General features: G+C 37.5%; 1 protein-coding gene across 1 annotated transcript in view; it reads left to right on the top strand.

Moving 5' to 3' along the window:
- The window catches only part of WDFY2 (WD repeat and FYVE domain containing 2), a 183,228-nt gene that overhangs the window by 70,358 nt on the left and 95,360 nt on the right, over positions 1–17,510 (top strand). The window contains exon 2 of the mRNA XM_070578133.1: positions 5,651–5,718. Within this exon, the coding sequence (XP_070434234.1) occupies positions 5,651–5,718 (68 nt within the window). The remainder of the gene's footprint in view (positions 1–5,650; positions 5,719–17,510) is intronic.

Raw genomic sequence — 17,510 nt, 5'->3', positions numbered from 1 at the left:
TCCCTGCCACAGTGTGGCTGATGAGTGATTTAGGTCCAAGCCTGGGATCTGAACCTATGAACCTGGACCACTGAAGTGGAATGCACCAAACTCAACCACAGCGCCACAGGGCCAGCCCCTGTTCTTTCTTCTTTAAATGTTTAATGGAATTCAGTGAAGCCTCCTGGCCCTGTACTATTATTTTTGAGGAGGTCTTTGATTACTGATTCAATCTCTTTACTTGTTGTAAGTCTGTTGAGATTATCTATTTCTTTTTGAGTCAGCCTTGATAGATTGTATGTTTCTGAAGATTGTTCCATTTAATCTAGATTATCAAATTTGCTGGCATACAGTTGTTCATAGTATTCTCTTATAATCCTTTCAGTTTCTTTAAGATAGGTAATAATGTTTCCACTTTCATTTCTGATTTTAATTATTTCATCCTCTCTTTGTTTTTTGTAATCAGTTTAGCTAAAGGTTTGTTAATCTTGGTGATTTTTTCCACAGAACCAACTTTTGGTTTCACTGATTCTATTGGTTTTCTATTCTCTATTTTGTTTTTCTCTCTTCAAATCTTTATTATTTCCTTCCTTCCACTGGCTTTGGGTTTAGTGTGCTCATCTTTTCCCGGTTCCATAAACTGTAAAGTTAAGATGTTGATTTTTATTCTGTTTTAATGTAAGTATTTACAGCTGTAGATTTTCCTCTGAGAACTGCTTTCACTGCCCCTCATAAACTTTGGTATGTTGTATTTTTATTTTCACTCATCTCAAAGTATTTTCTTATTTTCCTAGTGATTTCTTCTTTGACCCATTGGTTGTAAGGTTATGTTGTTTAATTTCCACATACTTGTGATTTTTCCAGTTTTTCTTCTGTTACTGGTTTTAGTTTCATTTCATTGTGGTTGGAGAAGATACTTTGTATGATTTCAATCTATTAAAATATGTTGAGAATTGTTTTATGGCCTAACATATGATCTATCTTGAGAATGTTCCATGTGCACTTCAGAAGAAAGTGTATTCTGCTGTTGACTAGAGTGTTCTCTAGATATCTCTTAGGTCTAGCTAGTATATAGTGTTCAAGTCCTCTGTTTTCTTTTTGATCTTCTGTATAGATGTTCTATCTATTATTGAAGATAGTGATTGAAGTCTCCAACTATTATTGTAGAACTTTTCTCCATTCAACTCTGTCAGTGTTTACTTGATATGTCTTGTGGGGATCTGTTATTTGATGCATATATATTTATAATTGTTATATCTTCTTGATGAACTGGCCCTTTTGTCAATACATAATGTCCTTCTTTGTCTCTTGCAAAACTTTTGACTTAAAAATCAATTTTGTCTGTTACTGCTATAGCTACCCCAGCTCTCTTTTGGTTACTATTTCTTGGAATATCTTTTTTCCATCCTTTCACTTTCAACCTATGTGTGTTTGAGGGTCTAAAGAGCGTCTCTTTTAAGTAGCATAAATTTGAAACATGTTTTTTTAATCCATTCTGCCACTACCTGTCTTTTAATTTGTGAGTTTAATCTATTTACATTTAAAGTAATGTAATGTAAATTACTTTAAATGTAAATAGATTAAATGTAATTGAATTACCTTTAAAGTAATTACTGATAAGGAAGGACTTCCTTATAAGTAAGGAAGGACCATTTTGCTTTTTTTTTTTTGTATGTCATATCCTTTTTGTTCCTCAACTCCCCCACTAACTCCTTCTATGTTTGATTTTTTTGTGTACTATTTTGATTCTTTTCTTTGCTGTATAATTTTTATTTTCTTAGTGCTTACCAAGGGGATTTTTAACATCCTAAATTTGTAGCAATCTAGTTTGACTTGATACCAACTTAGTTTCAATAGCATACATTAACTCTGTTCCTATTTACCTCTGTCCCGGCCCTTTTGTTGTTATTGTCATAAATCACACCCTTACACATTGTGTGCGTATTAACATAGGCTTAAAATTCTTGATTTATGCATGTCTTTTAATTCATATAGGAAGCAAAAGAGACATTACAGACAAAATATACAGTAATACTAGCTTTTATATTTACCTATGTAGTTCCTTTACAATGATCTTAATTTTTTTGTATGGCTTCAAGTACTGTCCTTTTGTTTCTGCCTGAACAATTCTTTTTAGCATTTCTTTTGGAGAAGATTTGCTAGTAATAAAGTTCCTTAGCTTTTGTTTATCTAGAAATGTCTTAATTTCTCCTTCACTTTTGAAGAATAGTTCAGCCAGATATGGAAGTTTTGGTGAATAGTTTAACCAGATATAGAATTCTTCGTTGACAGTGTTTTTCTTTTAGCACATTATCATCTCACTGCCTTCTAGCCTCCAAGGCTTCTGATGAAAAATTTGCTGCGTTCAGGATTTTCTGTTTGGCTTTCAATGGTTTGATTATTATGTGTTTCTTGAGGATCTCTTTGAGTTCATCCTTCTTGGAGTTCATTGAGTTTCTTGGATGTATAGATTTATACCTGTCATCAAATTTGGAAAGTTTTCAGCCATTTTTCTTCGAATATTTTTCTGCCTCTTTCTCTGTGTCTTCTCTTTCTCATAATATATATGTTGGTACATTTAATGGTGTCCCATAGATTCCTTAGGCTCTGTTTATTTTTCTTCATTCTTTTTTCTTTCTTCTCCTCAGACTGGGTAATTTCAGTTGTCCTGTCTTGAAGTTTGCTGATTCTTCTGTCTTCTCTAATCTGCTATGGAAGCTCTCTAATGAATTTTTTATTTCGGCAGTTGTACTTTTCAGCTGTAGAATTTCTATTTGATTCCCTTTTATCATTTTTGTCTCTTTATTCATATTCCCTACCTGTACATACATCCTTGTCCTCATTTCCTTTAGTTCGTTGTCTGTGTTTCCCTTCAGCTCTTAGAACATATTTAGTTATTTATTTACTTAGCTTTTATTTATTTATCTTTTTTGTGAGGAAGGTTGGCCCTGAGCTAACACATGTTGCCAATCTTCCTCTTTTTGCTGAGGGAAGCTTGTCACTGAGCTAACATCTGTGCCAATCTTCCTTTGTGTTATGTGGGATGCTGCCACAGCATGGCTTGACAAGCAGTGCTAGGTCCATTCCCAGCATCCCAACCTTTAAACCCCAGGCCACTGAAGCAGAGCATGCAAACTTAACCACTATGCCACTGGACCAGCCCCCTCTTGGAGCATATTTAGACAGTTAATTTAAAGCCTTTGTTTAGTAAGGCAAATTGTATTTGGACTTCTTCATTGGCAGTTTCTGGCATTTTCTTTTTTTCCTATGAATGGGCCATTTCCTGTTTCTTTGCATACTTTCTAAGTTTTTGTTGAAATCTGGATATTCTAAATATTATAATGCAGTCACCCTGAAAATCATTCTCTCTCCTCTCCAGTGGCTGCTGCTGTTACTTGTTGAATTCTGCAGTTGCCTGTTTAGTGACTTTTCCAAACTATTTTTGTAAAGGCTCTATTCCTTGTTGTATGTGATCACTGAAGTCTCTGTTCTGTTATCTCTTGAGATCACCAGTGACTTGTTTTTGTTTTGTTTTGGGTTTTTTTTTGAGGAAGATGAGCCCTGAGCTAACATCTGCCACTGATCTTCCTCTTTTTGCTGAGGAAGATTGGCCCTGAGCTAACATCCATGCCCATCTTCCTCTACATTATATATGGGACACCTGCCGCAGCATGGCTTGATAAGCGGTACATAGGTCTGCACCTGGGATCCGAACTGCCAAACCCCGGGCCCCCAAAGCGGAACGTGTGAACTTAACCACTGTGCAACTGGGCTCACCCCAATCAGTGATTTCTTTTAATGTCTGAATTTAATAAAGGAAAAAAAGGTCTTTTGTCTGTTTAAATTCTTTTGACAGATATTTCCATGGAATCCCTTCAGCCCTAGGGGATTGAAACAATGGCCAGTCTTTTTGCTAGTCTCTCAGTGAACTGCCAAGCAAATCAAAACACACATCCCCAAATTTTGGAGGATGAGGTTCTCACCATTGTACCAGCAAGCTACTCCATGAACATGGGCCACTGTCCCTATAGCTGCCTGCTACGAGGATGAGGCATGCATAGTGGTAGCTGCCAGCAAAGTGTGAAATTTACTGACATATACCAGCTTCTTTCTTCATCTAAGCATTCCCGTGGATGCTGCAAGTGTCCAGCTAGACTTTAGAGTTCTGAAATAGTGGTTCTAACAGTTCTTGCCAGCTCAGTAATTGATTTGGTATAGGGACTGATTCCTGCTCTACTCTGCCGTTTTCTGTGATATCACTCCTTATTTATTCTTGTTGAGATAATAATCTCCATATTAAAGTATTATACTATTGTAAAAGAATTTGTTTAGGCATATATTGTAAAAGAATTTGTTTAGGTGAAGGCTGATGTGTGTATAAATAGGACCTGTATCAAATTACTTCTTACGAATTATTTACCATTATGCCTGTCCATCTCACAAATTAGGATAGTTGACCAAAAAGATGGAATTTTGCCTGTATATGTGGTGGTGTCACTGTGTATCAGTACATTCTATCTTGTGGCTGTGCAGAGAAAAATGGCATTTCTTTATTTTGTCTGTAGTTAATTTAGTCGTTTTCCTACTACTCCATGTGGGAGACCCACTGAGTAGCTCAGGGAAAAAATTTAATACAATTTAAAACTTAGTCTAGTATGGTGAGTTAAATAGTCTGTTTAGGTAGTGTCGAACTCTCTTTGAGATAAAAATGCTCACTCTTTGTCTGCTTTTTATCCTGGGATGGTTTGAGCATGTGGCGTGAGAGATGTGGCATATGTGATCTCTTAGCAGTGGAGAACTGCTCATTCCCCTTGGTTTGATGTCTACTACTTCTCTGGTCTCTGGGGCCATGTCCTGTAACCTCCTGGTTGTGTTTTCCTTGCTGGCATGTGCAGATGATGTCATGGCTCGTGTAACTCATAGTGGGGCCTTTCTGGTTGATAAGAACTTGGTGGTGCTCCTGGACTAGTTTATTCTCTCTTTGGCTCCTCTTCTCTGAGCTCTCCTGGGTATCTGCCATGTCTCTGTCTGGCCTAGAACTTCACTTATAACCTTTACTGCAGGGTTACCTGTTCCATGGTGGGCCCCATGGCCAACCCTCTAGCTCAGGAAATCTGAGTCTCAGAGCTTACCATTGCCAGACCACGTTTGTGAAAACGCTCTCTCAAGACAATGGCCTAGCCTGTAAAACGATGGACTTAGTATGTAATCCTTCTGTGCATGTCAGATGCTGCATATTGCTTCATTTTATCTCTTCACACTTCCTTTACTAGGAAAACCAAATAACTCCCCAGGCAGATGAATGCTTCTAGCAGACTAGGGCAAAGTCGTGTACTTGGAAAGGCAAAATAACAACAAAAATTATAATTTTCAAATATTATCTCTGTTCCACCATGTATATAGACATAATGAGGATAATATTTAAAAACTCATAGTAATTCTAAATGTATACAAACCTTAAATTTAAGGAACATAGGATCTTTAGAGAACATAAGTGATATGCATGAATATATATAGTATATATATAGTTGAGATATATATAGTATATGATTAAGATATGTTATATATAAACTAAATACATATATCATTAGGAGGTTTGGTTTCTTTCTATTAACATTTTCCCATGACTAAAATTACTATGATTTAACACACACCTTTCTTTCTGTTGCAGGACAGTTCGTGTATGGTTAAAGAGAGACAGTGGACAATATTGGCCAAGCATATACCATGCAATGCCTTGTAAGTATCTGGATCTCTGTCTTTAAAAATCAGACATGGACTCCAACTCCCCTTCTTTCCAAGATTGCCTTCTCTGTGTCTTCTTCTTGAGTAGCGATGCCTGAGGGTTAGGATTACCATTCTAATGGAAAGTGCCATATTAAATCATTTTAGCTCTCAGTATGTAAAATAAGAAAATTGGTCTGAAATTGACTATATATTCATAATTTCTGAATAAGATTAATGGAAGAAGGACATAAGCTCTCTGATTACAGCCATCTCTCTCTCTCTTGTTTTTTTTTAACTTTTTTGTCAAGTACTTCCTTAAACAACTCAAAATTTTGTCCGTTGATTACATTTGTGAAGTAAATTTGTTCTTGCATTATTGTTATTTATTCAAATTCAAGACATTCAGCATTGAACATTCAATTCTCAAAAGGATTTGCTTAGGATTGAAACTTTCTAATTAGAAGTCAATCCTGGGGCCAGCCTGGTGGTGTAGTGGTTAAGTTTGCATGCTCTGCTTCAGTGGCCTGGAGTTCACAGGTTCAGATCCTGGGCATGGACCTACACACTGCTCATCAAGCCATGCTGTAGCAGGGTCCCACATAGAAGATAGAGGAAGACTAGCACAGATGTTAGCTCAGGGACAATCTTCCTCAAAAAAAAAAAAAAAAGAAGTCAATCTCATTTCCCTAAGATTTTATGTGAGAAATACATCCTTGCACTGATAAGTAGCGAATCTTTGAAATATAGTTTTTAAAAAATGTTATGACTGATTTTTAGACTCTTATACTGGCAAAAGTTCTCCTGCAGCAGGAGAAGAGCTGGCTCCCGAAAATAGGAAATTTCTTTTTAGTCTGCTCTTTTATCTTTAAAATTAATGAAGTTTGGGCATCCTATTCCATGTTTACTTAAGTATAAAATAATTATTTAAATTCATTATAAGTTATATTATTAAACATTTCCCTTACTCTCCTTCCTTCAAATCTTAATTAAAATTGACACCCTAGAAAAATCCCTCAGGTTTGTTGTTTGGGCTCAGGTCCCCTGGCTTGCTGCAGCGCGCACCTCTTCCCTGATACAAGTTTCCCAGTTTGAGAAATATTGCCGCAGTGAATAGCTCAGAGAAATTCATGCACATTGTGGCTCTGATAAGGTTTAAGCCTCTGGCAAAAGAATACTGTTATAACTTAAACAGCAATTTTGCCTGTTTATGAACAAATGAATTATTAAGGATGTAATGGTTTTCTGTGATTTTCAAATTATCTTTGAGTTTTGCATGTCTTTAGAATTTTGTGGTAAATAGATAACCCCGAAGCTGAACCAAGTATTCTCCCTTATGTTAAGGAAGAAGGAACTTCTTGTAATTCTGAGTACTTACTCTCCCCTTACTTATTGTGTCTCCAGTAGACACCATTATACAGCAAGGGCCCTCAGTGAACTTTCTTTTTAAGCTGTGGCAATGATGAGGGCTTAGGTAAATGGAAAGAGAAGGGAATTCTCTGATTGATGTTTTTCCTGATTTTTAAGTGGTATAACTAGTCTTACCTATGGTCTTGCTTTTTCATCAAACCTGATGCAATATCTAGCTGGAAGATGTGGGGAAAGTCTGTAGTCCAGCAAGTTAAAGTTGACCCCAGAGACCTGTCACTCCCATAACTGTGAAGATGGAGGAGAGGCAGACCTGGGCAGAATGATGAGGGCTTGAGGATAGTGGGCAAGGAATCTTCTTGAGATGAACATTAATGGGAACCTCATGAAGACACAGGGTCCTAAGCAATTGTTTACTCCTCTCCTTCCGCATATACATTTTGGTGTCTTCTCTAATGTTCTTTTTATTTGAATATCACTGAGAATACAGAAAAGCCTCTAGTTGCATTTTCATTGTTTATTAAACTGTAGGCAAGAATGACTAAAGTCTGCCATAGCTCCTGCACCTGACTTTGGTGCTCAATAAATATATACTTACTGAAGACTTGAATCCAATAATAAACATGAGCTTCCCTGAGAACCTTATCATCCATTTTCTTAATGACTGAACACAGCTTTGAGAAGGAGGACCCTCTAATTATTTGCATACTTTGCCGATGGCCTTCTACTAAAAGGAGTAAAAACGAAATTACTTTGCTATTAAAATGTCTTCTGTGGACCAGCAGCATCAGAGACACCCAAGAACTTAGTAGAAATGCAAATATTGGGTTCTACCCCAGATCTACTGAATCAGAATCTGCATTTTAGTAAGATCCCTAGGTGATTTGAATGTACTTTAAAGTTTGAAAAAATTGTCTTGTGGCATTATAGGCAACATGCTGATCTATTTACTCGTGCTTGTATGAACACATGTAAAGCCTCATGCATATATAGTGTTGATTTGTAAATACATGGATATAAGTACACATTCGGGTCAATGAAACGTTTACTGTGCACCTATTATGTATAGGCCGTTGAGCTGGGTGCCAGAATTTGCAGATGAACAAGGCGCATAAGTCAAGATGATTTCCATAATCTTTCATTGTTGGATTGCGCCACCACCATGGAGAGGTAAAAAACAAAAGGCTATGTTCTTCATATTTGGTCAGAAATTGGCTTTTATGGTCTTAGGAATCATGCATTCAAATGATATGGCGACTGCTCTCTGAGCAAGAATTTAAGTTTTGTTTAACTTGAGAACAGCAGAGTCTTATTGCATGAGGAAATAAGCTACATTTTCGGTCGGTTAGATAACCTGAAATAGATTTGAGTTTCCGAGGAGCTGTTTTGCAGTACTTTCTATTGAAAGGTGTTTTGTTAAGAGTTTACTTGGTGTTATCCTTAAATAACTGTTATGTGGTTTTAGTTACAAAATAAGTGAAAAGGTACAGTATATCTGGAGGCTATAATATGGACACCACAAGGCAGATATGACCGTATTGTGTGTTTATAGTGGTGTATAATAAGTAGTATTCCAAATCTAGAAAAAGCAAAGAAAATATACATGTAATATATGGCTTGTTTATTTTGTCCATTAAATACTTTTTAATATAGTAATTGTCATGTTCTGGGTAGGATAGTAATTTTCTGTAACATTGAAAAGAATTTAAAGTTTAGTGGAGGTTAAGTGAGTGGGAGGCATTAGATGAGAAAGAATGAATAGTGAAGGCTAAGTTTGAAGGCTGGGAGTGAGCCTGAAAGGAACAGTGTGATAAGGCTGTGCGAGCTTGGGGGAGTGGCAGACAAGAGAGAGATGAGAAGCTGACACATCATGATCAGAAACACAGCCGCTGCTTTGGGGGGTGTCCTTATACCCTGTCTTTTCTGAGAAAGCTCCCACTTCCCCTCTAGGAGGGAGCCCGGAGAAACCAGACTTGCCTGGTTAAGGCTGTTTGCCTCTGAGCCAATCTGATTTTCCCAGGAATGTAGAATTTGGAGTAGGAAATGCTCAGCTGGTCCCTTGAATTGGGAACATGTAAACCCTACAGCTGGAAGGCATTTGAGTGCGTAAAGCAACAGTGAAAGCGGATCTGCTTAAAAGAACTGTGAATCAGGGAGGAAGGACCACTTGGCTCCAGAGGGAGAGAAGTCTGAGCAAATGATTCCTGAACATTTTCCTCCTCTTCCTTCTGACACCCAGAAGCCTGGCTCTGCTCCTGCCTTTGAGTTCAAGAGATACCCCCCTTACTGGATATGCCCATCGGTGCTGAAGTTCACTCCGGTGGGTTTCTGTTACTGATGGCTGCAAGTGTCTAACTCAGCCTAGCCCGGAGTGTACACCTCCTGATTCCTCTCTGTTCAGTTTCTCCTGGATCTCTGTATCTTTAAAGAGAAAGAACTGAGCCACGTCCCTATTGGTGCCACTGTGGTGTTGAGCTGAAAATAGTCTGGGAAAAGTGAGGGCAAGTAAAGAGGAAAAGCAGAAAGAAATATTCATCCTGTTTTCTTTAATTTCCTTCAACAACTCAACAAATTTTAAATATTTCTTCTGTATCAAACACTGTGCAATGTACTAAGGATATACTGGTTAAATACGGGAGGTGATTTCTGTCTTCATGTTGTGTACAGCCTGGTGAGGAAGACAGACCTAAAATAAGTACCACCCATGATGCATGGGGAGTGTTAGAACATGAGAAATAGGCGTAATGGGAACATGGTCACAGAGGCTCCCAGAGGAAGGTCCATTTAAAACCCCTGCTGTCTATAGAAAATTTGCGGTGGCTGGTAACTTGTTTTTTAGTTCCCTATTAAGCTGGTTTTTATGGATGAGTGAGAAATAAGAGCATTTTCTTATCAAATATTCTTTTAAAAACTTAATTCCCTCTTGACCTATCTCACGTAGTGGCTGCTTATTGCCTGTGACAAGATCAAGTTACAACCTCTGCAACTGGGACCTGCCTGAGCTTGGAAACCAGAGAGGGGCCTTTCTGAGAGTACAGAGTTGAGGTTTCAGTTGTAGCCATAAATGTGATTATTTGTTCCAGGCTTCTAACTGATACTATTTCAACCACCACATTTGCATTACATTACAGAGAAAAAAAAAAACATGAAAAGCACAGGCATTCCTATTTTCATGGTTGAGTTATTTTAGATTTACTTTACCAACTAGGTTTGCCATTCCTGGGATCAGACAAAGGAATGGAGCAGAGAGCTCAAGCAGGAGCCAGGGTGGCAGGTGTTTGAGATTTTTCTTACTCTATTAAAGTATTGGGTATCGTGTCTAGGCCTTTATTGCCAACTTTTCTCTGTGAGTATGGAGAATAGGTAAAACAACATGGCTGCCAAAGATGTAGTGAATCCGAGGCTAAGAGGGCCGGAGCCTCAGGACTGAGGGTGTGTTGGACAATTGGAAAACCTCTGTGGGTTCTCTTGTTGCCAAGACAGGCAGGTGGAGTTTACTTTGGCTCTAAGTGTTTATGAATTTGTCCTTAAAGCAAAACAGGAGACAGTTTTTTAGAGATAATTACAAGTAAAAGGTGCACCTAACATAGTAATAAAATGACCTGTTTTGTCCTATTTCCAGCTCTCTGCCTTGGCCTTGTGGGATGGCATTTGCCCAGTCTGAAGTTGTGATTGGGTGCCTCAGTTTTCACACGTGTGGCCACTTTACTATTTGCTTTGCTAACTTTTAAAGTATAGCAACTCTAGTTCTCAATGAAAAACATAATTTTAGACTGTCTGCTTCCCAGTTTTTATCAAAAGCCTGGTTGAGAGAAAGGCTATTTATGGAGGGCAGCATGAAGGATGTGCGGTCCAGTTATTCATCTGTATTCTGAGTTTTCCCGCTTTGTGTTAGCCCTCTGCAGAAATGCCTTCGGTCGTTGTGCTCTCAGCTCATACTGATGTGTACATATAGGAAATGCCTTATGGCTGGCTTTGAAGTAATTGTCTACCATAATGCTCAGTGCCCCTTGGAAGAAGCACTAAGGGGGAATAGTTTTTAGATCTGAGGGCTAGAAACCCTTGGCTTTCTCTAAGGCAGAACTTCCCAACCTTTGTGCTACAGCATACTAACATGATCCAAATGGATTACAGGCCCTGGGAACTGATCCCCTTACCTGGTCGGGGACCCAGTCATCTGGGCCCTAGCAATCTCTTCCGTTTACTCTAGTGACTGTTCAAATCTAATTTTCTGTATTTATCTTGAAGTGAAAAAGGTTGGGAGAATAGCTCTAAAGACCTAGGACTTTGTCCTTATGGATAATATGAAATATGGTACCTATGACATTTCCCAGCAGATCTTTATTCTCATTTTCTTTCTGTTCTTATGTATATTTTCCTTAGTCATGACTTTTTGCTTATTTCTATTGTTCAGTTTTATTGTATCTGCTTTTTAAGCCATTTCAAATTCTTTGTGAAATGAGGTAGAGAATGCATTAAATGAAGTCTCTTAGTTAAGACAAATAGAGCGATGAAATTTGAACATAATCGTACTCTTTACCTTAAATTCACCCAAAAATATGCATTGTTTAAGATTGGAGTTCTCAAAATTATAGGTTAGAACCTGTGCCTGGGTGGGAAACTGGAATTCAGTTTTCATTTTTGCTGCCAATTTGCTGAGTCTCTTCGGGCAAGTCCTTTACGTTTTCCCTGCTCTGAAGCCTGACAGATAAACTCTTCATTTTCTTTGACCTCAAATTTGCAGAAATGGGGCCCAGCCCCATGGCCGAGTGGTTAAGTTCCCGCGCTCTGCTTCGGTGGCCCAGGGTTTCGCTGGTTCGAATCCTGGGCGCAGACATGGCACTCCTCGTCAAGCCATGCTGAGGCGGCGTCCCACATGTCACAGCTAGAAGGACCCACAGCTAAAAATACACAACTATGTACCCGGAGGGCTTTGAGAGAAAAAGGAAAAATAAAATCTTTAAAACAAAACAGAATAAGAACCAGAACTTCAGCATCCACACTCTTAAAAAAAAAAAAATTTGCAGAAATGTTTTTGTTATGAGGTACATTAAGTAAGTATTTGTAAAATACTCTCAGGTTCTTGGTGTTTAGCAATATATGCTGTCATTGCTGGTCTTAACTCATAGGGAGTAGGAAAGATTGGCTAGTTTCTGAGGTTGTGGCTGGATTGGTTTCCTTGTTTTCATTTTTGGGGACTGTCATCTTACCGCAACAGATAACTTGATATTGAGGATTTAGAAAATTAAAATGATTGATATGTTCATATGCTTTATATGTGGGATGGAAATGAGTTATTTTGTATGTGATTGCAAGTGTTAATTTTCCCATTGTTGAGGTCAAAGGAGACCCTTCAGTAGTTTAGGACTGTGGATGGAGCTGGTTCGTGGCTCTCACCTCTTCTCCTGGGTTTATTGGAGTTCAGGGGAAAATTCATGTGAATAGATTAGTGATAGATAGATGTTTAAAAATAATGAATTTGGCAGTTCTGTTTTCATAAGGCAGTGATTGTTTTGGTGACTTTAGACATGTTTAACTCAGTTGAGAAAATTTCTTGGCAGCCTGGGGGATATGTGTATAAGTGGGAAATGCTTATCTTACTGTTTTAATTTATACCTTATTTCAAATAACTCCTTGTTGCTAGTTGTGAAGTGTGTTGCTCCTTTGTTGGCTTCTTTTTGGTATTGATTATACTATGGAACCATTGTAAAAACAACTCATTGTTTTTATTCTTTACATTTTCAAAAATAGTAACGTAATCTGATCTTTTGCTTCTGTATTTACTAGTAAGAAAAGGTACCAAAGAAACTTCTGATTTTTAACAGAAATGAAGGAAAACAGATGATCTAAACTAAAGATAACAGATACTAATTAATCTGAGTAATTACAGCATTTGCTTAGCATACTCTTGTTTGATTTTCATATGACAGGGTATTTTAAAATGTATTATACTTAGTTAAACTTGTAGTTGTAACTTAAAGGTTGTCTGGGAGCAAAAATGACCACTCCTAATTCATTGTAGTTTTGTTGATGAAGTAAAAAAAAAATGATTAGTAGAATGCATTAAATAAATGAAAAATGCTTTTTAATGTTAGGCAATTAAAGTCCTAAATATAAGTGTTCTTAATAAAGTAAAGCATGGGTTAAAGATTGTAAACCTAATAAATATTATCTTGTGACAAATAGGGCTGAATAAAATAGTGTCCATGAAGTAAATGAATTAAATCTTTGCCTTGTGGTGGTGGAGTGCTCCTTGAAGGCTCTGTTCAAGGCCCTCTTCATGGGGTCCTACGTTTAACTTCACCAGGATGCCTTTAACACCTGGAGTTTGGTTCATGGAAATACCATTGTTTATTTAGTTTTAAAGTTCCCACCAGAACATCTTATGAAGATTAGTGTCTCCTGCCAAATAATGCCTTTATCATTGTAAAGCAGTCAGTGTGATTGAAATCCACAGCTTAACCTTCAGTGAAACTGGTGTTTATTTGAGCAAAGTTTAACCATTCAGCAAAGAACAGAAAATAAACTAGTCATAAAATGAAAGAGTTATAGATGTAGATAATAGAAACAAGGAAACTTTCCCCAAAATAGAAGTATTTTGAGAATGCCTCCTCTCATCTACATTTTTTTAAAAAGCAAGAGCAATATTTTTTTTAAGAATACCTATGGGATAAAAGTGTTAGAAATACAAGTAGCCAGTTTCCTTCTAATCCACTTAATTATTGACTCTGTTGAGGTTGGTCTCTTGAGTTCCTTTGTTTGGGGCTCATCTCTCTTGAACTTTTCCCCCTTCAAATTATATGGCCATTAATATAATCACTCAGACTGGGGCTTCTCTTTATTTTAGTTTTTCCTAAACTTTAAGGTGAGTGCTTGCCTGAAACTACAAAGATTTCATTTAAAACAAAAACCAAAACCTCAGTGGTATGAAAGTGTTTAATTTTAAAAATAAAATTTTGACAGGCCATCAAGGTCTAAAGTCCTGATACTAACGTAAGAGAATATTATTTCCCATTACCCATAGACCAGCACAAATTTCTTTTCTGAGTTGTGCCTTTCATTATCTTGCTTCCTAAAATTTTGCCAAATATACTTCTTTTGACTGTCATGAGTCTGAGACAGAAAAGGGAGATGGAAAATTTTAATCAGATAGTATGGAAAATGAACTTTTTTACTATTTTATTGAGAAACTGTGGTCAGGTTTTTTTCAGGTTTTAATGAAAATGTTGGGAAGAAAAAATAGAAAGCTAGGATATAACATCAACAAGACCATTTACAAGGTCTTGAATTTCATTTATTGGGTTTGTGTAGGAGCCGTCTCAAGCAAACTATGTATAATGTAATAATGTGGGAGGCCTTGGCAAGTCGGGGCTCACCCCACAAAGCTTACTTGGTGTGGTTATCCTTTCTCATGGGAAAGAGTTAAAGGTGAAGGGAATAAATATATCTTTAGGTTTTGTATCTTGCTGTATTTATATCATCTAGAGATCAGGGATGCAGTTTTGATAGAGGAAGCCAGTCGAGGGGAGCTGTGTTGTAATTTTATAGTTCTGGTCAGCCACTTCACGCAGCCTTTCGAGAAGGTAGTTTTAAGGTGGAAGAATAGAATGGTCTCTCAACCGCTTCATCTCTAACCTGAACTTTCAGCTGTCAGAGAGACCAATATTTCTTTATTGACTTGTGAATTATTAGTTTTACAGCATTTAAAGCTGAATTCTTACTTGTGAAACATCACGTTTTTGCAACCCAGCTACACATATTTCTCTTAAATCATGTTTTGTTTGTTTCCTCCTTTATTCTTCCTGCCAAAGGATTCCTTTTACCATTTGGCCAGAATTACTATTAACTTACTGTCTTATTATCCTTCCCCAACAGTTTTGCCACTTTGATATTTCCTTGCATGGATAGAAGCCCATTTTGTATGGGCCATGGCACTATGCTTTCAGAGGTTGCTTTTTTGTTAATTTCTGGTGAGTTAAGGTTAGAAGAATCTCTGTGTCAATCTGTCTACTTCCCCCGAACCTCAAAAGGAAAGACATTTACTGTAACAACAAAGATGGTCATTAATATTCTTTTCAATTCACTCCCTGCCTCCTTGGCCCCGCAGGGTCTATGGGTAACCAACCCAGGGCCTATTCCTATGAGAGTCACAGTTGGGAACAGGTTTGAGGAACATCATAAGGCTCACCTACTAGAAGTCTTCCCCCTCCTCCTGGTTTGCTTAGGGTTTTACCATAATGCCTCTTTGAAGAGCTAATTATGCTCTCTAGCTCTGGCATTCCGCTGTCTAGAACCATCTTAGGTTCAACCATAGTGGTTCTAGAACAAGAGAATTTCTGGTCCTTTGTAGGAAAGGTCTTTTCCTTTTGAATTCTGGTGGTGATTCTTACTATCAACATAAAGTGATATGAAATAAGGAGGTGACACTGGGGACAAGTGTTATAGTTCCTATATATAGTTGGTGTCACAATCTATAAATTCATTAATGGCAGCTGTAATACTTTATATATCATTGTATCACATGCCTGGAACATAGTAAGCATTCTAAGTTTTCATTGAAAGAATAATAGGAAATTTAGTAAATGAGAGAAAAAGTGAGGAATAAAGAAATAGCCATGTGGGACCAGCCTGGTGGCGCAGTGGTTAAGTTTGCACGTTCTGCTTTGGTAGCCCGGGGTTTGCCGGTTCGGATCCTGGGTATGCACATGGCACCACTTGTCAAGCCATGCTGTGGCAGGCGTCCCACATATAAAGTAGAGGAAGATGGGCACAGATGTTAGCTCAGGGCCAGTCTTCCTCAGCAAAAAAAAAAAAAAAAAAAGAATTGGCAGCAGATGTTAGCTCAAGGCTAATCTTCCTAAAAAGAAAAAAAAAGAAAAGAAATAGCAATGTAGATTGAAGGGTAACCTGTGCAATATTGTAAAAAACGTCTTTTAAATCACATTCAAAGATCAGTGGATTTTCTAACTATTACATAACCAGATATGAAGTTTGGAGGGAATCACACAGAAAATACTTTTAATATGGTCAGGAGGCAGCTAAGTGATAAGGGTATTCTTGACTAGTCTCTAGCCTTTTGCGCTGCACTCGAGTTTTCATATGCTCAGACTTTTATCTTAAATCATTAGCTATTTAAACTTTTTAACAAGAATAGCAAAATAATAAGAGTAAAGACAGTGTTATAGAAATAATCTTGTTAGTTGAACACAAGAACTGTTTAGTTTTTCCATATATATTTTTATGTGTGTATCTACTTTATGTGGTTGTAATCACAATGTATTTTTTCTTTTGCTTTTTTCAGCTCACATGATAATTTTCCATGAAATCATTAGATTTTAATTCTGCACACATGTTAAGGGATTATGAGACCTGGCATCTTAGCATCTGTGTAGAAATTGTGTCAACATAGTGTAGACCAAGGGTGAGTAAGACTGACTTTCTTAGGGCAGTGCATTAGATGTCATTTGACTGCTTTTTTCATCAGTGTACTTATGGCAATCTAGCTTAATTTTGTGGCCAAACCAAGAGAAGATATTCTGGCATACTGGTGGAAGTTTTGGGGGAAAATTGTTTTTCGTATGAGTCCATTTTCTGATCATATCATGATTGAATGTTAGAAAAAAGGAAATACTTCATGCAGTTCAGAAGGTCTTTTTTTGTTGTTGTTCAGGGCCCTTTTATAGAAAATGAAAAAATGTTACTAAATGATGTGTTTATGCAATGATTCTGTTTGTAGAACTTCAAGTTCTTTGATAGTTTAAAGATAATCTAAGTTGGTTGTTTGAAAATAGGACTGTATTTGAATTATGTCTTTGAACCTTCTCTAACTTTTTTTTCCTGTGTGACCTTGGGTAAGACATCTAATCATAACTGAAACGTAAGAATAAAAATACTTGATACTGATTGTGATTATGATGGTGGGTAGTTCATGATCCACAGGGCTACTGTGAAGCTGGGGCAGAAATTTAAAAATTGTGTTGGCCTCTGTAGAAAGACTATTTCAGCATAGGGTAAATTGTCAAAAGGCCCCTATTCTTACAAGCAATCATAGAGAAGGCAGGGACCCGGAAGGTGACTGTTTAGCAAGCACTTCTTGGCCACAGGTGGCTTCCAAGCATGCTAAATTTACTCAGTCACAGGTGAACTCAGGCTCAGGTTCTTGCAGACAGGGAGGCCCCATCCAGGACTGGGTGAACTGACTCACCTGATGATTTCTTTCCAGTAGAGCCTGGCCCTGTGTCAAGTTGGTTCTCTTCAGATTGAGACAAATCCTCAGTCTTTTTTCATTCAACAACCTCCAGCATATCTCTTGAATGCTGAGAATACAAGACTTCTCACAGTCTACATGCCCGAAATCAATTCTGAATCAAAAAACAGATTTCTATACTAGTGTGTGTATGTGTATGTGGGAAGGGAGGAGGGGTAGTAAGATCTTTTGT

Source organism: Equus przewalskii, chromosome 16 (assembly GCF_037783145.1).
Source record: "Equus przewalskii isolate Varuska chromosome 16, EquPr2, whole genome shotgun sequence".
NCBI lineage: Eukaryota > Metazoa > Chordata > Mammalia > Perissodactyla > Equidae > Equus > Equus przewalskii.
The sequence above is the reverse complement of the archived record's forward strand: the minus strand, read 5'-3'. Positions and strand labels throughout refer to the sequence as shown.